General features: G+C 40.8%; 1 protein-coding gene across 1 annotated transcript in view; it reads right to left on the bottom strand.

Moving 5' to 3' along the window:
- Window positions 1-22167, bottom strand: part of psip1a (PC4 and SFRS1 interacting protein 1a) — a 42330-nt gene that overhangs the window by 5294 nt on the left and 14869 nt on the right. Inside the window, exons 5-13 of the mRNA XM_078395948.1 lie at window positions 20833-20895; window positions 19552-19618; window positions 16244-16322; window positions 11569-11806; window positions 9830-9951; window positions 8025-8095; window positions 6016-6086; window positions 3979-4080; window positions 923-1157 (exon numbers count right to left, since the gene is read on the bottom strand). Coding sequence (XP_078252074.1) covers window positions 923-1157; window positions 3979-4080; window positions 6016-6086; window positions 8025-8095; window positions 9830-9951; window positions 11569-11806; window positions 16244-16322; window positions 19552-19618; window positions 20833-20895 — 1048 coding nt within the window. The remainder of the gene's footprint in view (window positions 1-922; window positions 1158-3978; window positions 4081-6015; window positions 6087-8024; window positions 8096-9829; window positions 9952-11568; window positions 11807-16243; window positions 16323-19551; window positions 19619-20832; window positions 20896-22167) is intronic.

The following is a 22167-nucleotide window of genomic DNA, read 5'->3' as shown; positions in this document are numbered from 1 at the left end:
GGATCCTTAGATATTCTGCAAGGATTGCTCATTGACTAGGCTGTAATGCTTTGTGTTCCTATGCGTAGGAGAGCTATGGCAGTAAGACTATTGCATAGCATATAGAAACATAGAAACATAGAAAATAGGTGCAGGAGTAGGCCATTTGGCCCTTCGAGCCTGCACCGCCATTCAATATGATCATGGCTGATCATTCAGCTCAGTAGCCTGTACCTGCTTTCTCTCCATACCCCCTGATCCCTTTAGCAAAAAGGGCCACATCTAACTCCCTCTTAAATATAGCCAATGAACTGGCCTCAACTACCTTCTGTGGCAGAGAATTCCACAGACTCACCACTCTCTGTGTGAAGAAATGTTTTCTCATCTCGGTCCTAAAAGACTTCCCCCTTATCCTTAAGCTGTGACCCCTGGTTCTGGACTCCCCCAACATCGGGAACAATCTTCCTGCATCTAGCCTCTCCAACCCCTTAAGAATTTTATATGTTTCTATAAGATCCCCCCTCAGTCTTCTAAATTCCAGCGAGTACAAGCCCAGTCTATCTAGTCTTTCCTCATATGCAAGTCCCGCCATCCCAGGGATCAATCTGGGTGACCCAAGAGAGGCAGGTTGAAGAAAAAGTCTACTGGTGGTGAAGAAGTCCGATATGCAATCTGTCCACATAAAATTCCAATAATGGAAAATTCCCTGAACTCCCTATTGTAGAATGACAAATGTAAAATGTCACCTACAGAGAATTTGAGGATATCCTGAACACTCCGTTAAGTATCTTGTTCTGAAGAGACAACAATGGAATATTGGTTGCCTCATATGCCACGAATTGGCCTACATCCCCAAAGGACTTCAAAAAGTACAGGTGAACTTAACCCAGTTTATTCGGTTAATTCTAAACTAGGCAACATCGAGATAAAAAGTGAAATTTACCCGTCACTTGTTCCTCTGAGTTTTCAGATTTCTGGCTAGTTTCCAGTGGATCATTTTTCTTCTCTTGTTCTCTTGCCTTAGCAGCTTCCTCATGCTGCCTCTGGTCAGCAAGAGATTTATTCAGTACTTGTGCAATCACAGAATCACCTTCACCAACCAAGAACATGGACTTAAATTTATTGTAAATCATATCTGCCTTGAACATGATATCTTGGCTGGCTTTGTAGTTTCGCATCTATAACAAAAAAAAATGGCTAATGAAAACAAACTGAAAAGTAGAAAATGTAGACTTCTGGTTCCAGGATATCAAGGTCGAGCAACTATACAGCAGACAGCTATCTGAAGAAGGGTCCAGACCGGAGACATCACCTACCCATATTCTCCAGAGATACTACCTGACCTGCAGGATTACTCCAGCACATTTGTCTTTTTTTTTTGTTATACAGCATATAGGATGATAGACACAAAATGCTGGATGTAACTCAATCGGGCCGGCATCATCTCTGGAGAAAAGGAATAGTGACATTTCAGGTCGAGAAAAACTAGGGGTATAAAAGGAAAAGAACAAATCGCAGCTGGCACCGATGACTCGAGAAAGATAAAGCCCACAATGGTTGGCTATAAACTTTCAAAAACACAGCATATGTATTCAGTTTAAGGTCAGCTACTACATAGCCAATATTTGCCCAGAGGTTGAATGTTTTCAGCCTGTGGGCTGTAGAATAAAATCAAAAAAATATCTAAAACTAATAGATCGTTTGAGCATAACGTCCTTACACTACAGGTCATTCCCAACATCTGCACTGTATTAGCCGCATATGCATATAACAAGCTAATGAGACCTATCAGTAGTTCTCACTGGGGCATCATTAGAGTTACTAAAAGAACAGATCAAATCTTTGACTATTTTCGAATAGAAATCCAGGTTAGAAAGTTCACACCATCACCTCCAAATTGTGTTACACAAAACAAGTATGCAGAAAATTAAATACATTCTCACTTGTCAAAACAATGGAGAGTGAAGCGGCTTGTAATAAACATCCCAACTAAAGCTAGATACCAAGCAGCTGAAAATTCTCAATGGTGCTGATTAGCACAGCCTGCATATTTTACATGAAGTACATGAATTCTTTGAAAGCCCATTTGCTTGGAAATACCAACAAATTAACAATTTTAAATTTGTGGGAAATTCTAGAGGGACAGGAAAGATTGAGAGCCATCCTCCAAACTGTCCTGAATCTCAGCAAGAATAGCGATTAGAACAAAATGGTTGGTTTCATTCGACTGTCAGGCAGCATAAACTACGGCTTCTCTTTCTATAGATATTGCCTGACCTGCTTGCTGAGTGTCTTGAATAGTTTTGTTTTATTTCCCCATTTCCAGCATCTAGAGTTTACAATTTTTTCATTTCACCAAGCCTTGCCCTGGTCTATCGGAACAAAAGGGTTTATAGAATCGAGCCTATTACAGCATTAGACCAGTTCCAACACTGCTGCAGCATTCTATATTACATCCACTGCAGTGCTTTCTCTGCATAAACCTTATACCGAATTTTTTTAATTTAAAACTTTCCATACAAGACGAGTCTCTCCTTAAACCAAATATTCTTGGATACCAACCCCGTTTTTACAACATAACGTGCAAATATTTTGCTTCCAATCAATCACTTTAAACTACTGATTCTATTTTAGCCTTTCTAAAATGTTCTCCTGGCTCTGTGCAAACACTTCAAATCGTTTTTAGAAATCTCTCCACTGAAGTATATAGGGGATTATCTCAGATATCACTAACTAACTTACCGTTGAAGATCATTTTGGTGTATTCACACTGTCAGGCATGTGAGTGAGGTAAAAAGAGGAAAAGAGCCGAGCACTTGCGCGAGGCGTACAGCAGGGGTCAAAAATTGGAAAATTTACACACAAAATTACTAGTTTCAAGCCTCTTTTAGTGCATTTCAAAGTAAAAACAGACATTACAAAATAATGTGACTATGTCACAGTATACTAATAACATTTTGAAGTAAATTCGCCCATTAATTGATAATCAGCCCAAAAAGGTGGTAATTGGTAATTTTCTACTGTGTTTTATATTTTAACCCCGTCTCAATTAATTTAGTTATATAATCTTGAACTTAAATTTAATATTTACTCATTACAGTTCCATCACTGATTTTCTGGCACTCTTGGTTCCAGAGCTTTGCTGGTTTATCGAGCCGGCCAAGGAAGTCGGCCATGGGGATAGATGTGCTGGCTCCAGCTCGGCTGGAGTTCCAGAGCCCCGGCCGCAGGTTGCAAATTCAACCCACCGATCGACCGTGGAAGTCCCGATGAGGTAGAGATTGGCTGCCTTGCCCAGCCTAGGTACCACATTTTTCGGAGAGACTTCCAGGGCAGGGGGATTTCTCGCAGAACCCCTAGCAACCGAATTGACAAATTGGCCATGGAAGTCCCGATGAGGTCCAGATTGGTTGCCCTGCCCAGCCTAGGTGCCACATTTTCGGGGAGACTTCCAGGGTGGGGGGATTTCTCGTGGAACCCCTCACGACCTCCAGCAGAACCCTAGTGTTCATTACAAGTCTATGTTTCTTTTCTTTTTTCCCCAATCCGATTTCTCCGTTGTAAACGCGATTTTGGCAAAGTGAAAAACGCGGAAATCATGCAAAAAGCGCAGGAAATGGATTTTAAAAACGCGGAGATCCGCGGAAAATTCACATGCCCGCACTGTCTTCCACACAAAGAATAAAGGCAAACCCAAAACTAAGAACTAGGGTACACCACGAGATAATTAATTTTTAACTGTTTATTAATTTTCTCTAAAATATTGTGCTCAAAAGATAGGGAACAAATAAATTCTACATTGATTTTTTTTTAATTCCTTTGTTATCCACTGATTAATTTTGACAAGCAGGATACTCGAAGCATGTTACTGAACCCATGTCCAATTAATTCATTAATATTTAATACCGCTTCAAAGCCCTTTCAAGAAAGGGGTTAAACAAAGGTATATTAATAGATAAGCCTACTTTAAACAAATCTCCCAGTTCTGGACAATCTAACCTTTTTAAGAGTAGCAATCAATTCACTGTGTTTCTGCAGATGCTGTGGAGTGACCTGAAGAGCAGCGAGTTCATCTAGGGCCTCAACACATTTCTTAACATCCTAAAAGAACAGAAATTAGAGGTCACAAAAGATGTTGAAAATACTGTTTTTAATAAGATGATCTCAAAATATGTTTTAAAAAAAAACCGATGGCTGTCTATCATTAATTTTCTTTTTAATGTGGCTTAAAAATTAACAAAATTAGGATAGAAAACATATAATATAACAGAGTACAGCACAGGAACAGGCCCTTCACCCCACAATGTTTGTGCCAAACATGATACCAAGTTAAACTGTTCTCATCTGCCTGCACAAGATCCACATCCCTCTATTCTTTGCAATCCCATATGCCTATGTAAAAGCCTTTTGCAGCCACAATTGATTGATAGTGCCTCTACCACCACCCTGGCAAAGTGCTCCAGGCCCTCACCACTTGTGTAAAAAATGTACCTCACACATCTTTATTAACCCCTCAATCTATAGCGCTGCCCTCGAGTTTTGGATGAAATGCTTCTAGATACTTCGATCACGTTTCCCCTCAACTTCCGACGTTCCAGAGAAAACAGTCCAAGTTTATCCAACCTCTTCTTGTAGCTGAAATCCTCAAATCCAGGCTTCATTCTGATAAAACCACCTCAGCTCCTCTCCAAAGCTTCCATATCCTTCTTGTAATGGTGCGGCCAAAACGGCACGCAATACTCCAAATGAGAGTGAGGCGGAGCATCGAGAGCGCAGAGGGATGCCTGCTGCCAAGAATGAGGAGGGGCCCCGCGCTGCAGAGAGCTGCCTGGCAGGGGGCTGCCGAGAATGATGGGAGGACCCGGCAGGCAGAATAGGACTGTTTGGTGAACTTTTGTAACTTTGTCAGCGCCAGAAACGTAGTGACATTTGGGTACTGCCTAGGTGAGGGTCTGTTATATGGCTTCACTGGGTTGTATGCAAAACAAAACATTTCACTGAACCTAGGTACAAGGACAACAAAGTATCGTTGAATCAATGAATCATTGAACTGACGTCAAGCTCAACAACCCATAATTCCCTGGTCTGCCTTTCTTTAATAATGGTACAACAGGGGCGGCACGGTAGCGCAGCGGTAGAGTTGCTGCTTCACAGCGAATGCAGCGCCGGAGACTCAGGTTCGATCCTGACTACGGGTGCTGCACTGTAAGGAGTTTGTACGTTCTCCCCGTGACCTGCGTGGGTTTTCTCCGAGATCTTCGGTTTCCTCCCACACTCCAAAGACGTACAGGTATGTAGGTTAATTGGCTGGGTAAATGTAAAAAATTGTCCCTAGTGGGTGTAGGATAGTGTTAGTGTGCGGGGATCGCTGGGCGGCACGGACTTGGAGGGCCGAAAAGGCCTGTTTCCGGCTGTATAGATATGATATGATTAGCCAGTGGATTTGCATCATCCACTTGTGGATTATCCACTTGTGGATAAAGATGATGCAAATATCTCTACAAGAGCCTCTGCATTTTCTTGCATCATGTGCACTTGGTCAGACCCTGGGGATTTATCCATTTATCCAGCTTAATGCACTTCAAGATCTCTCTGTTCTATAACACCCCCAGGGCACATCCATGCAATCTGATGCATTTGAGAAGTTAGCTCTATCTGCCATTGCTTTATCAGTTTCCCATTTGATCTGGATCCTGTTGTAACCTTGGACGATCTTCATAACTGTTGATCAGACTTCTAATGTGAATGCCATGTAATTCTCATCCATGGTTTATACCTATGATCATTTCAGATGCCTGAAATGTGAGAAACGCCTGCTTTACAATGTATGCCAATCTCAGAATTAATATCCAAAAATTTACTTGGTTAACTCTATGTGGTGCCCTCTGCTTAAATTTTTTTTAAATCAACCAAATATTTTTTTCTAAATATTGTCAAACATAACCACTTTGTAACAATCTACTCCTTAAACATGGAAGATGCATTTCTGTACAAACTACAATTGTTATATTCAATCAACTCATTCTGAATACTCACTGGTTTGTCAATCTTCAGTGACAATTTAATTTCACCGTGCAACTTTTGTAGCCTCAATTCCATTGACATTTCTGTGAACAAAGATGAACAAAGTCATATTTTATATATTCAGTCTGCTCTTCTGATGATAGTACAGTAAGCCTTCGTTCTAACAGACCTCTTTATAACTGATGTGTATGAAGGAACTGCAGATGCTGGTTTAAACCGTACACACAAAATGCTGGAGTAACTCAGCAGGACAGGTAGCATCTCTGGAGAGAATGGGTGACGTTTCGGGTAGAGATCTTTCTTCAGACTGACATCAGGAGGAAGGAAGATAGATAGATAAGGAAGTGTGAAGGTGTGAAAACAGGGCAAGGCAAATGAAGATCAAGAAAAATGTAGAATAGATCATTGTTAGCTGGGGGAAGATAACAATAAAGCAAACAGAGATAAAATGTAGTCGTAGACAGTAAGACTGGTTGGAGAACTGGGAAGGGATGGAGAGAGGGAAAGCAAGGGTTACTTGAAGTTAGAGAAGTCAATGTTCATACTACTAGGTTGGAAGCTGTCCAAGTGAAATATGAAGTGCAGTTGTATATCGGTGCTGTTGTATATAATGTATATCGATGATACCAAACACAGGCTCGGCGATCGTTTAGCTGAACACCTCCGCTCAGTCTGCCTGAACCTACCTGATCTCCTGAACTGACCTTTCTGTCCTGGGCCTCCTCCATTGTCAGAGTGAGGTCCAGCGCAATTTGGAGGAACAGCACCTTAGTTGGACCCCCTGCAGTTTGCATACAGGGCCAATAGATCGGTGGATGATGCAGTCAACCTAGGCCTGCACATCATCCTCCAGCACCTAGACTGCAAGGGGACCTATGCCAGGATTCTGTTTGTGGACTTTAGCTCTGCTTTTAACACCAATGTGCCAGAGCTACTACACTACAAACTCTCCCAGCTGACTGTGCCTGAACCCCTCTGTCAGTGGATCATCAACTTCCTGACGGACAGGAAGCAGCATGTGAGGCTGGGAAAGCACATCTCGGACCCGCAGACCCTCAGCATAGGAGCACTGTAAGGCTGCGTACTCTCCCCTCTCCTTTACTCTCTCTACACCAATGACTGCACCTCCACAGACTCCTCTGTCAAGCTCCTCAGGTTTGCGGATGACACTACCCTGATTGGACTGATCCAGGATGGGGAGGAATCTGCCTACAGATGGGAAGTGGCATAGCTGGTTCTACTCAATAACCAAAGTCTGTAGTCTCTTTTTTGCTCTGGTTTATTTTCACCATTTTTATGTTTAGACCGTAATGGTGTATCCTTATTGTTTTGATGTGTTTATTGTTTTGATGTGTTTATGCTTTATTCTTAATTGTTAACTGTATGTTTGTGTTGTCATTTGTGAGCGGAGCACCAAGGCACATTCCTTGTATTTGCATACTTGGCCAATAAACTTATTCATTCATTCATTCATATTTTGCTCTCCAGCCGCATTCAAAAAGGTGACGATGGCAAAAGCCCAGACTTAGCCAAAATCAGAAAAACCCAAGGCAACAGCAGCCAAAACGAATATTTAAAAAAGCACCTTGTAAAGATCGGAACTCAACAGCTCTTCTCAGATCCACCCACATTTCTCAGCAAAGAGCTAATCCTGACTCAAGAGATCCGGAATAGGCTCAGTGCCAGGTGTAGGTCATTTCCATTACTGGGGATCCCTTGTAACTTACTGACATTCACTGCACTCTCCCTGTCCCCAGTGCCTGATGTAAAATATTGTACAGAGAATGGGCTGTCTGGACAGAGCCTGACTCGGGCTGGAGATGTGTTCAGTATCAGGCTCAGTTCAAGGCTGTTTTCTTCTCTGCAAGATAGTAAAACCGACGAGAATACTTATACTATGATAATACCTTACTTGGTTATAGTGGACAATCGACAATAACGGACACCATTACCCCCAACACCTCCACCCCTTGTTCCGTTATAAAGGTTTACTTTATAAAGAAAAACAGACTGGTGCATACCTCTTTTTTTCTCTATTTTCTTGAAGTTGAGTTTTTCTTCTTTCTTTCCTTCTTTCTCCTCTTTGCTTTGTCTAGATGCAAAGATACATTGGAATTTAATGAATAAAGCTCAGCGGGGCAAAAACAGGCAGCTTTGCTTAAGATTTCTGCCACATGCATTCCCAGTTAGATTTTCACCTCTATGCCCAGGGCCAGAAAGGTCTTGTTTACATTTGTTAACTTCATCCTCATTGCACATTAATAGCTTTTACAAACTGTTCTACAAACTACATTGTGCCTCTGATTAAGCCACAAGAATTATTAATATGTAATCACCCATCAAACCGTCCACCCATCAAATTTATACTACAATGAAATATCTGCATTTCTCTAATCACTCCTATATTTTAACCATGTTGTTCGCAACGATCATGCCTTCAGCCAGACACACATTGGAATTTTCTCCCTGTTGTCTAAATTTTGCCTATTTTCCTCTACACTATTCCTATGGATGTACCTGATGAAATATATTTTAAACGTTGTAATTGTACCTACCTCAACCACTTACTCTGGCAGCATGTTCCATGTAACCCACCATCTTGTGTGGATTTTTTTTTGACCTCTCACCTTAAACATATGCTTTCTATTTTTACAATCCCCAAAATGGGGAAAAAGACTGTGACCACCTAGCTTATCATGTTCTGCCATTGTATAAACTTTGTAATAGGGTCATTCGTCAGCCTCCTTCACACTTGAGCGAATAGTCCTAGGCTTTCCAGTCTCTACTTATAGATTCATACAGCACAGAAACAGGGTCTTCGGCCCAACTCTTCAATGTCGACCAGGATACCACATCTAAGCCTGTCACACTTATCCGCATTTGGTCCACATCCCTCTAAACCTGTCCTATCCATGGACCTACCTATCCGTGCCTTTTAAATGCTGTTACAGTACTTGCTCCTGTGCCTTATGAACATCATGCAGACTACCAACAATCAGTCCTTGCCATTCTTAATGCAGATAGTTCCTGGCTCCCAGAATCTCCTCCAATAACATTTCTAACACTGATGTTGGGCTCATGGGCCAGCAATTCTCTGGCTTGTCCTTGTAGACCTTCTTATACAAAGGCACAACATTTGGCATTCTCCAATCTTATGGCACATCAACTGGCTAAGTTGATGTTAAGTTATGGCTAAGGAAGGTACAAACATCCCTAGCAAGGCCACAGTAATTTCTTCCCTTACTTCCCACAACAACAAAGACACACGATGAGGCCCTGAGATTTATTCACCATTGTGCTCCTCAAGACCCCCATTACCTTCTCTTTCATAGAATTGTCTAACTCTAGCAAGCAAGTAGCAAAATAAACAATGCACATCCAGTCTTCAAACCTCTAGCTTCAGGAAGCCCAATATTAAACAAAAACATCCAGAGGGAGATTGATAGAAACATAGAAAAAACATAGACAAATAGGTGCAGGAGTAGGCCATTCAGCCCTTTGAGCCAGCACCTCCATTCAATATGATCATGGCTGATCATCTGAAATCAGTACCCTGTTCCTGCTTTTCCCCCATATCCCTTGATTCCTTTACCCCGAAGAGCTAAACCTATCTCTCATGAAAACATCCAGTGAATTGGCCTCCACTGCCTTCTGTGGCAGAGAATTCCACAGATTCACAACTCTCTGGGTGAAGAAGTTGTTCCTCATCTCAGCCCTAAATGGCCTACCCCTTATCCTTAAACTAAGATTCAGAACAGCCACTTGAAGAAAACATTTTCAATAATGAATCCCATTAAAGAAAATTGTAACATAAAATGGTGCTTACTGGTCATCTTTCTTATTCTCTTCTACCTTGCGTAGCTTTTCCTCTTGTTCCTTCTCATTCTGCTTTTTCATAACATTTCGTCTATTACCAACATCCCATTTTGTCTTCTTTATTTTTTCTTCCTTTTAATGTAGATGGTAATAGACAGAGTCATAGATGAGGGGAGATAGATACAATGCAAAAGGAGTATAAAAAAAACTTGCAGTGTTTTCTATTATGACAACAGTTTATAATTACAAGTATCTTGGTGCACAGTGACCCATAAGCAATTAGTTCTGCATGGAGCTCTAACCTGAAAACACGAGATACATTAAAAGACGTTGCTTCCTCATGGGGGAAGATGTAGATTTTCCTGCTTTATGACCAAAGTAAACAACTGCATAAATCACAAAGCTTAATGTCGCTTCCATTATCAATAGCAGTTTCTGGTTCTGCAAGTGAAACTGGCAAACTAAATAACCCTGAACTGTTTTTCAGACTGAAAATTGTGAGGAAGGAGGAAATAATTGAAAGCATTCAACAACAATTACATTAATAAATCACTTCAGAATAACCACAGAATATGGAAAATTAAGAGTTTTTTTTCGAACAGAAAGGTAAGCCCCACCTTACTTTAAATATTTGGATGTTGTGAAAATATTTGTTTCATTTAGAGATACGGCATCGAAACAGGCCCTTCAACAAACAGAGACCACGCCGACCATCCAGTCACACTAGTTCTATGTTATCCCAGTTTCTCATCCACTCCCTGCACACGAGGGGCAATTTACAGAGGGCAATTAATCTACAAACTCACACGTCTTTGGGATATGGGAGGAAACTGGAGCACCAAGAGGAAATCCATGTGGTCACAGGAGGAGCATGAAAACTCCTAACAGACAGTACCACAGGCCAGGATTGAAGCCTGGTATCTGGCAGTGTGAGGCAGCAGCTCTACCAGCTGCACCACTGCGCCGCCTTAATTTGTAGTTATTTTCTTCAAGTTTACTTTAGAGTCATACAACATGGAAACAGCTCTTCGGCCTAACTTGCCCTTGCCGACCAAAATGCCCCATCTACACGAGTCCCATCTGCCCGTGTTTGACTATCAAAATTTTTCCTATCCATATACATGTCCAAAGCCTTTTAGATGTTGTTATAGTACCTATCAACATCCCACAAATACAAGGACAATCATACATTTTTCAAACATCTGTTAAAAACTTCAGTCAACATTCCCAAGCCATCTGCATAAGAAGCAACTTTCAAGATGAAAGTATTTAATTGATTCCATACCCAATATTTGACAGGGTTTCAGAGAGGCAAAACAGAGACATCAACTCAAACCCAGGCATTTACAAAGGTAAAAGTCAATCTTCCTCCTACCAGAACATAAACAAGTTGCATAATCACCAACTTTCACTTTCCTTCAATGGAAGAAATTAACAAATATAAATCAGGTTCCCATAATAGAATTGGATCTCCAATCTGTCCCCATACTTTAGATGTGTAGGGAAGAATAGAAGATGCTGGTTTAAAATTGAAGAAAGACACAAAATGCTGGAGTAACTCAGTGGGACAGGCAGCATCTCTGGATAGAAGGAATGGGTGACATTTCGGGTCGAGACCCTTCAGTCTGAAGAAGGGTCTCGACCCGAAACATCACCCATTCCTTCTCTCCAGAGATGCTGCCTGTTCTGCTGAGTTACTCCAGCATTTTGTGTCTATTTCCAATACTTTAGATATTGGTCAGTACATACTTCATTATCTGGCTCCTCCTCTTCTGACTCTGAAGTTGACTTTGTTTTGCTGTTCCTTTTTCGCTTGGGTTCAGCAGGGTCCTTCTTTCCTTCCTTTTTAACCAGTTCCTTTTTCGGTTTCTCCATCTTTTTCTCCTCTTTTTCCTCTTCCTTCACTTTTTTGAGCTCTTGTTGTTTCTTTCGCTTTTCCTCCACAGCGACCTTCTTCTCATCAGCTTTGTTAACACCTTCATTCTCACTGGCAGCACAAAGTAGTGGTTATGTTAAATTTGAAACAAGCATTGTGAGAACATGTAAAGTTAAAAATTTGTTGTAAACAATTTTTTACGTTCAGAGTCAGTTGCAGTAAACTCGTTTCCTACTTCTTTCCTCAATTGCATTTAAACAAAACATAGAAGCAGATAAACAAAACATAGAAAGAAACACAAATATAGTCAAGAACCATCATTTCTGTCATGTCAGTCATTTCTCAGTTTTGATCGCATATTTTGTATTTTTCAAATATAATATTTTTGAACATTTTCTTGAATTTACACATATTACTACACTCTTTTAATTCATTGTTGTAACTATTCCATAAATTGACCCCTTTAACAGTCACACATCTATTTTTCACATTTGTTCTTACCCTCATTTTTTCAAATATATAATTACCCTTGAATGGATGATACCTGCTCTCCCTCACTGAAAACAAACCTTGGATACTGTCAGGAAGTGTTCTTTCTTTTGCTCTAAACATTATTTGTGGAGTTTTAAAGTCTGCTCGGTCCATAAATTTTAGGGCATATGATTTCATAAATAATGGGTTGGTTGGGTCATTATAACCAGCCTTATTGGCAATTCTTATAGCTCTTTTTTGCAATATAAGATTGAATTAGTGCTAGTTTTGTAGGTGTTTCCCCATACTTCCACAGTATGTAATATATGGAATGAGTGAGCAATACAACGTAAATAGTGAATTTTGATTCAAGATGGCCTTAGTTTTGTGCAGTATTGCAATGGATTTAGAGTTTTGATTTGATATGTTTTATGTGAGGTTTCCAACAGAGTTTATGATCTATTATCACTCCCAAGAATTTATTTTCATACACTCTTTCAATTTCTACATCATTAATCGTAAGTGTTACCTCCGAATTTATTTTTCGATTTCCAAACACAATAAATTTTGTTTTACTTAGATTTAAATGACAATTTATTAGTATCAAACCACTTCTTTAGGGTTTCCAATTCCCCTTTAACTGTGTCCAAAGGTTGCTTCATGTTTTTCCCTGAACAAAATAAATTTGGTGGTTTCGTGGGCAGAGAAGGCCAAAATAGGATATTGATCAACTAGAAAAGTGGGCAGAGCAATTTAACCTAGACAAATATGAAGTGATGCAGGAGTTCTACCAGCTGCACCACTGTGTGCCCTTTGATACTCTTTACACCTTGGGAGGTTGAATGCAAAGGGAAATGGCAAACCCTAAACAACCTTGATGTACAGAGGGATCTTGACAGCACAAGTAGATCGAGTGGCAAAGGTGACATATGGCTGTTTGCCTTCATTGGTCAAGCATTGAGTACAAGAGTCAGGAAATCATGCTATCTATATACTAAAACTCTCATTTGTTTGTTTCTGAATTACAGCCAAAACAGTACACAATAGCTTGACAATTTTAGGCTCACCTTACTCACCATTGTCCCTTTGGTGCTAATGGAAGAAGTTTCATTGAAATCGGTTATATTTTTTAAGTTATTCACATTTTAAAGTTTAAATCTATCTCCTAGGGAGGGAGGGGGGAGGAGGGAGGATAAGGGAGGTTGAGGGGGATGGAGTGGGGGAGGAGGGGAAGGGGTGGAGGGGGAGAGAGGATGAGAGAGTGCTGTACTAATGCAGGAGAGGTTTGGGCCCAACGGGTCCACTTGGTCTAGTAGCTTTATAAAACTTTGGTTAGGCTGCATTTTGAGTAATGTGTGCAGTTGTGGCCATCCATTACAGGAATGATGTGGAGGCTTTGGAGAGGATGCAGAAAAGATGCTACCTGGATAAAAGGATAGGTTGAACAAATATGGATTGTTTTTCAGGAATGATCAGAGATTGAGGGGAGACGTGCTAGAAGTGCATAAAATTATAGAAAGTCAGAACCTCCCCCCTCAGTGAAAATGTCAAGGACTAGAGGGTATAGCTTTAAGGTTAGAGGGGAAAGGTTAAAAGAAGTGCGTGAACGTTTTTTTGTTAATCACAGAATGGTGGATCTGCAATGTGAGGCTTGAGGGGCTGAACTGACTTACGCCCGTTTTTATATTCCTGAAGTTGGTTCTTGTTAAACATAGAACAGTACAGCAAGGGAACTGGCCCTCCAGTCCACAATGTTTGTGCCAAACATGATGCTGTTAAACTGATCTCATCGTCCCATATATAATCCACATCTCTCTATTCCCTACACTTCCTATCTAAGAGCCTCTTAAACCTCACTATTTAATCTGCCTTCACCACCCCCCTTGGCAGTGCATTCCAGGCTCCCACCACTGTGTAACAAATATGCCCCGGACTTCTCCGTTAAAGTTTCCCCTTCTCACCTTATAGCTCTACCCTGTTTATGCCTCTGATAATTTTACATTCTTCTATGAAGCCTCCCCTCAATCTCCGACGTTCCAGAGAAAACAATACAAGTTTATCCAACCTCTCTCTGCAGCTAAAACACTAATTCAGGTAGCATTCTTGTAAACATCCTCTCCAAAACTTCCACATCTTTCCTGTAATGGCGCGACCAAAGCTGCATGCAATATTCCAAATGCGGCCCAATAAAAGACTTATGGAGCTGCATTATGATTTCCTGAGGCTTATATTCAATGCCCCTAACAAACCATACCCCTTCTTAACTACCCTATCTACTTGTGCTGCTGCCTTCAATTAGCTGTGAACTTGGACCTCTGCACATCAATGCTGTTGAAGCTCTTGCCATTAATTGTATGCTCGCTCCTTACATTCAACCTCCCAAAGTGCATCACCTCACACTTGCTTTGGTAAAACTCCATCTGCCATTTCTCCACCCATATCCACAGCTGGTCTTTATCCCACTGTATTTTCTGACAGCTTCCCTGGTGCCAGCAACCTCTCCAATTTTGGCCTCATCAGCAAATATATAAACAGCACAAAGAGCAGAGGTCCCAGCAGATTCCTGCAGAACTCCACTGGTCACAGACATCCAACCAGAATATCTACCTTGCATCACAACCTTCTGTCTTCCATGAATAATGGGCATATGGGCAGCATGGTGGTGCAGCTTTATAGAGTTGCGCCTTACAGCACCAGAGACCTAGGTTTGATCCTGACTATGGGTGCTGCCTGTGTGGAGTTTGTACATTCTCCCCTGACTGCGTGGGGTTTCCCCCAGGTGCTCCGGTTTCCTCCAAAGACGTACAGGTTTGTGGGTTAAGTGGTTTCGATAAAGATTGTAAATTGTCCTTTGTGTAGGATAGTGCTCGTGTATATGGGGATCACTGGTCGGCGCAGACTCCGTGGGCCAAAGGGCCTGTTTCTGTGCAAAGTCATCGACCAAGTCATCGTAAATCACCTACATTTTAATCTTCTGGATCAGCCTACCATGACGGACCTTATCAAAAGCCATACTAAAATCCATGTATACAATACAATACAATACAATATATCTTTATTGTCATTGTACAGGGGTACAACGAGATTGGGAATGCGCCTCCCATACGATGCAATAAATTAGTTAATTTAAACAACAGCAGTAAACAACTTCCACTCCTTTACCTTCTTCAATCTCTTTCGTCGCTTCCCAAAAAAACGTCATCAAGTTAATGAGACATGACCTGCAGTGTACAAAGCCACACAGGTCATCCCGAATTAGCCCATTTTCTTCCAAATGGGACTAAATCCTATCTTGAAGAATTCTCTCCAAGAGTTTTCCTAGTGAACGGCAGTTCCTGAAGCAACTAATTGCATGACTAAAATTTTCTTAGCACACCTGTTGGATATAAACCAAAGCCCCACTAGATTTCCCCAAATTGACATAAGCATCCCATGGAAATACTCTGCAAGGAAATTGACCAATATTTATTCCTCAATCAACAACTCACAAACACATGTTTTGTGTTAAAATGCTTGATAACAAACTGGGCAATATCATTTTACTCATTTCCATTGATAGAATACATTCAGTATAACTTTCACCTAATACCACTTTAAAAACCTGATGACACAACTAATTTAGACATTTTAGGCAAATCAGCTTGACTTTATGCCAGTGATTATATTTCAGATTCATTAACTTTGTAACTTGTTTTGACATGTCCCTAGGTCACGAGAGTCGTACAGCTTCCATTGCTTCTTCTGTCAGCTCATCCCAGATACAGGCTACCCTCTGAGAGAAAAGGTTGCCCCATGGTGTCCCTCTTTAATATCATCCCTTCTCATCTTAAGCCCATGGCTCTAGATTTAGAATCCTCTACACTGGTTAAAAGACTGAAAGAGGCTGTATGTATAAATAAGCAGATTTCCCTTTGAAAGCAGTTACACTACCTAAAAATAAAAGCAGCAACGTTTCTCACTTTCAGCAATACTGTGACTTTACTTAGATCAAGGTCATACCGGATGATTGAAACATTAAAAGGTCACAGTTCCATTCATTCTAAATTATAAATGATCTGCAATTTAACGCCCCTCTACCTTTCATCGCCCGAGCATGGCGGTATCACTACAACTTTGGGTCGTCTTCCTCTGGGTTTCGGAATCTTCACTTCAACTGCTGAAACATAAGGCACAAAACGTGAACACGCTTGGAAATGCAACACCAAATAAAAAAAATCATAATCATAAAAAATATCCATATGCCTCTATTCCCTGCATTTTTGTATGCCTATCGAAAAAACTCTTAAACCTCACTATCATACAGTGCCCTCCATAATGTTTGGGACAAAGACCCATCAATTATTTATTTGCCTCTGTACTCCACGATTTGAGATTTGTAATAGAAAAAAAAATCACATGTGGTTAAAGTGCACACTGTCAGATTTTAATAAAGGCCATTTTATACATTTTGGTTTCACTATGTAGAAATTACAGCAGTGTGTATACATAGTCCCCCCATTTCAGGGCACCATAATGTTTGGGACACAGCAATGTCATGTAAATTAAAGTAGTTATGTTTAGTATTTTGTTGCATATCCTTTGCATGCAATCTGCAATTCATGGACATCACCAGTTGCTGGGTGTCTTCTCTGGCGATGTTCTGCCAGGCCTGTATTGCTGCCATCTTTAGCTTATGCTTGTTTTGGGGGCTAGTCCCCTTCAGTTTTCTCTTCAGCATATAAAAGGCATGCTCAATTGGGTTCAGATCGGGTGATTGACTTGGCCACTCAAGAATTGGCCATTTTTTTAGCTAAGTATTTAGATTGGTGAGCTTCTACTCAATGGAAGTAGAATTCCAGAGAAGAATTTTCATAGACACCAAGAGGAAAACACTTTTGACAGAGATTGAATCTCTGTCAAAAGTGTTTTCCTCTTGGTGTCTATGAAAATTCTTCTCTGGAATTCTACTTCCATTGAGTAGAAGCTCACCAATCTAAATACTTATTCACCACCACCTCAGATATAGGCTGAATGAAATCATTAACCCTTTGCTGGAGGCCAAAAATAATAAACATTCCAATTTTAAAGATTTTCAAACCAACCAATAATGAAACCAACAAGGAACTGTTGATGTTGGTTTACACCAAAGACAGACACAAAATGTAGGAGTAACTCAGTGGGTCAGGCAGTATCTCATAAGTTCATAAGTCATAGGAGCAGAATTAGGCCATTCTATCATGGCCAATCTATCTTTCCCAGTCAACCCCATTATCCTGCCTTCTCCCTATAATCATGCAAAGGGACTTGGGAGTGCTAATGTAGGATTTCCAAAAGATTAATTTGCAAGTTGAATCGGTAGTAAGGAAGGCAAATGCAATGTTAGCATTTATTTCAAGAGAACTAGAATATAAAAGCAGGGATGTAATGCAACGGCTTTATAAGGCACTGATCAGACCCCATTTGGAATATTGTAAGCAGTTTTGGGCCCCATGTATGATGACGGATGTGCTGGCATTGGAGAGGGTCCAGGGAAGGTTTACGAGGTCCCTTTGCATTTCTAATTTCTGAATCCTCTCCCCATTTGAAAAATAGTTGATGCCTTTATTTCCGACTACCAAAATGCATGACTGCAAATTTTGCTACACTGTATTCCATCTGCCACTACTTTGCCCTCTCTCCCAACCTGTTCAAAATCTTCTGCGGACTCCCTGCTTCCTGTATACTATCTGCCCCTCTACATATCTGCAAACTTGGCCACAAAGCCATTAATTCCATCATCCAAATCAATGATATAAAAGTGAAGAGCAGCTGACCCCTGCAGAACACCATTAGTCACTTGCAGCCAATCAGAAAAAGCCCCCCCTTTTCCCTCATTCTGACTTTTACCATTCAGTCAACTTTCTATCCATGCTAGTTACCAAAAATTGGAGAATTCAATGTTCATCTAAAATTGAATTTGCCTATTCTAGGTAACTGCTACAAACACCTCCCTCCCCCCCCCCCCCGTCCCCGTCCCCCCCTCACCCTTTCCCCTGAACTTTGCACCAGTTTCTCCCCCCCCCCCTCCCACACACACACACTCAAAGCCGTTAACTAACTTCAAAGTTTGCAATTATGTATCTCTGTTGGGCTCACCTGTTTTTTACTTTTCCCCTTTGTCCAATAATCTGCCTATCAGGGAATCCAATAATTTGTGTCTAACAATGAAACCAAGATCTATTTGTGACTAAAACGTGTTCAAAAAGTGATAATTGCACCTTGATGAGAAGAAACTGTATAAATAATACTCATGGTAATAGAAACATAGAAAATAGGTGCAGGAGTAGGCCATTCGGCCCTTCGAGCCTGCACCGCCATTCAATATGATCATGGCTGATCATCCAGCTCAGTAGCCTGTACCTGCCTTCTCTCCATACCCCCTGATCCCTTTAGCAAAAAGGGCCACATCTAACTCCCTCTTAAATAAAGCCAATGAACTGGCCTCAACTACCTTCTGTGGCAGAGAATTCCACAGACTCACCACTCTCTGTGTGAAGAAATGTTTTCTCATCTCGGTCCTAAAAGACTTCCCCCTTATCCTTAAGCTGTGACCCCTGGTTCTGGACTCCCCCAACATCGGGAACAATCTTCCCGCATCTAGCCTCTCCAACCCCTTAAGAATTTTATATGTTTCCATAAGATCCCCCCTCAGTCTTCTAAATTCCAGCGAGTACAAGCCCAGTCTATCCAGTCTTTCCTCATATGAAAGTCCCGCCATCCCAGGGATCAATCTGGTGAACCTTCTCTGTACTCCCTCTAAGGCAAGAACGTCTTTCCTCAGGTTAAGAGACCAAAACTGCACACAATACTCCAGGTGCGGTCTCACCAAGGCCCTGTACAACTGCAGCAGAACCTCCCTGCTCCTAAACTCAAATCCTCTTGCTATGACTGCCAACATACCATTCGCAATAACATGGTGATCAAGCTCATGGATAGTTGACTAATTAAAGTCAAAAATGGCAACGAACATCTGGATTCAATCTAATAAATAATCTTGGAATCAAAATGATTAATAATTTCTTCTGAACTACAACCAAAAGTGGTAAGCACATTACAACTCAGGAGTCTCCCACTAAGCAAAGGTTATTTAATATTCATTAACAGTTAGAGATTACAAATGTTGACCTACTTTAAAATAGTGTAAAGCAGTTGACAATATACATATTAAAATGATATATTGATTAATTATAATCCCATATTTTCAGCCCTATAGTTCAAGTCACCGAAAACTAATTCCAAATGTTCTTATAAACAACAAATAAACCTTTGCTGCGTAGAATGGGAAGTCAGATATACTTTAGTAACATTGAGCTATTTCCACATCTGATCAAACAAGTTCTTCTGCAGGTATGGATAAAATTACATACCTTGTTTCTTTCTCTTAACAGCATGCTTTTCTGGATCAGATTCTGAGCCAACTTCCACTTGATCAATCTATTTAAAAAAAGTGTATGCACCCAAGATGAAAAAAGGCAACTTTGCATACATGCAAACTGCAAACATATGGAAAGTGTTCCTTTATGCAGTTCCTCATTATAGTTGCAGTTAATTTCAACTGATGCAAAACAATTTTCACCTTCATCCATATGTTAACAGAAAACAGGAGGATAAATACCTTCACCTCAAACTTCTAAGACATTGGTTTCAACAAGTTAAACTCTTCTCTTGGACAGATTTCATGCTAGTTCCTGTAAGGATTGTATTCAATGTAAATTGCACTACACCAGTTTAATCAAATCAGGCAAGTGTGCAGCAATTAATTTCCATTTATTTTTAATTTCAGAAATATGCAAATTTAATTTAACCACACGTACTTGTTAAATTAGACTAAATTTAAATGCAAGCACTAAACACCAAACACAGAATCACTTGCGCTTCTTACAATTTAGTGGGCTAAATTTGGTGTTTACCATGTGCCCACTAAATTGATGAAATCAAATGTTGAAAGGTGACCACTTTGTGGAGGATTTGCATTCAACCCACAGGAGTGACCAATTCCAAGTTTCCAGTTGCTGCGACTCATAATTCACTACTCGACTCCCACCTCCTGCACTGATACAAGGCATGTGCTCGAGGACCAACACCTTATTTTACATCTCTGCATGTTGCACCTTTCCTGACTCGACAGTAAATTCCATAAGATGGTCTCATTTTTGTAATCAAAACTGGCCGTTCGTCTGTAATATTAACCCAGGTTTATCTTTTTCTACCGACAGCACCTGATCTGCTGGAAACTTTCTACAACTGTTATCTGTATCTCATAGATTTTAAATGTTTGCTTTCCCTCTTTCTAACTTGCTTCATTAACTTATCCTAGATGACTTCTAGGTGACATGTAGGAACAATTTATCACCAAAGCAAAATGTGGCCCCTCCCCAAAGATATTCCCTCCCCCACCAACTCCATAATTTAAAATTAACTTGTTTTTTTTCCTTTCCCAGTCCCAATAAAGGATCTTCAACCTGAAAGAGCCTGAAACAAATAGATTGGCCATATTTCTCTTTATACAGATGCTGCCTGACCTTGAGTGCTTCCAGTATTTTCTGGTTTTGCTTCAGTTTGAGCATTGACCATTGACATCTGCAGGACTGAACAACCAATCACAAATTCTTAAACCATTTTGACAAACTCAACAAAATGTTCTGCACCTTTCTCTTTCTTCCCCTCTTCTTTGGAGTGTGCACCACTGCAGCTTTCTTTGCTGAAGTTTCCTATTAAACAGTAAAAGCCACATGTTTATCCACAAACTATAGAAAACAAACTTGCATTACAATTGAAGTGCATCCTATACACAGCGTTATGGGAAGCAAAACAAAAATGTGGTGTATGTGTATTACATGAATTAGATTTACAATTTACAGAGACCAAATCAGCTCCCCTCTACTAACTCTCCTCTGCCTGGCGGAACATGTCCACAACCTCAACAAACTGAAGGCACCAGCCTGAAGAAGGGTTTCGACCCAAAGCGTCACACATTCTTTCTCTCCAGAGATGCTACCTGTCCCGCTGAGTCACTCCAGCATTTCGTGTCCCACCCTCAACAACTTCCCTTGACTCCTCTCACGTCAAAGGTGTAGCAAGGGTACTCACATAGATCCCAGCTATGCCTGCCTTTGTTTTTTACATGAACAGTCCTTGTTCCAGATGTGAACTGGCACCACCCACCATTCTTTCTGCACTACAGCGACAACTGCACCAGGGCTACTTCCTGCACCCATGCAGAACTTGTTGATTTCATCAACTTCCCCATACCTTCTACCTTGCCCTCAAATTCACTTGGGACACATTTTGTTTAGTTTAGAGATACAGCATGGAAACCAGCCCTCGGCCCACCGAGTTTGCGCTGTCCAGCGATTCCTATATACTAGTTCTATCCTACACAGGCATGTGAGCGAGGTAAAAAATGAGGGAAAGATCCGAGCACTTGTGCGAGGCGTACAACGGGGGTCACAAAATTGGGATTTTTTGGAAAATTTACACAAAACTTCCCGTTTTAAGCCTCTTTTAGTGCATTTCAAAGTATAAACAGACATTACAAAATAATGTGAATATGTGTACACTAATAACATTTAAGAAAATTCGCAGATTAATTGATAATCAGCCCAAAAAGGTGGTAATTGGCTATTCTGCTGTGTTTTATATTTTAACCCTGTCTTAATTAATTTAGTTATATAATCTTGCACTTAAATTTAATATTTACTCATTACAGTTCCACCACTGATTTTCTGGCACTCTTGGTTCCAGAGCTTTGCTAGTTTATCCAGCAGGCCAAGGAAGTCGGCTATGGGGATAGATGTGCTGGCTCCAGCTGGGCTGGAGTTCCAGAGCCCCGGCCGCAGGTTGCAAATTTAACCCACCGATCGGCCGTGGAAGTTCCGATGAGGTTGAGATTCGCTGCCTTGCCCAGCCTTGGTGCCACATTTTCAGGGAGACTTCCAGGGGGCGGGGGATTTCTCGCGGAACCCCTAGCGACCTCTAGCGGA

The sequence above is a fragment of the Rhinoraja longicauda genome, chromosome 3 (assembly GCF_053455715.1).
Source record: "Rhinoraja longicauda isolate Sanriku21f chromosome 3, sRhiLon1.1, whole genome shotgun sequence".
Classification (NCBI taxonomy): Eukaryota; Metazoa; Chordata; class Chondrichthyes; order Rajiformes; family Arhynchobatidae; genus Rhinoraja; species Rhinoraja longicauda.
This window is presented reverse-complemented; position numbering and strand designations above follow the sequence as displayed.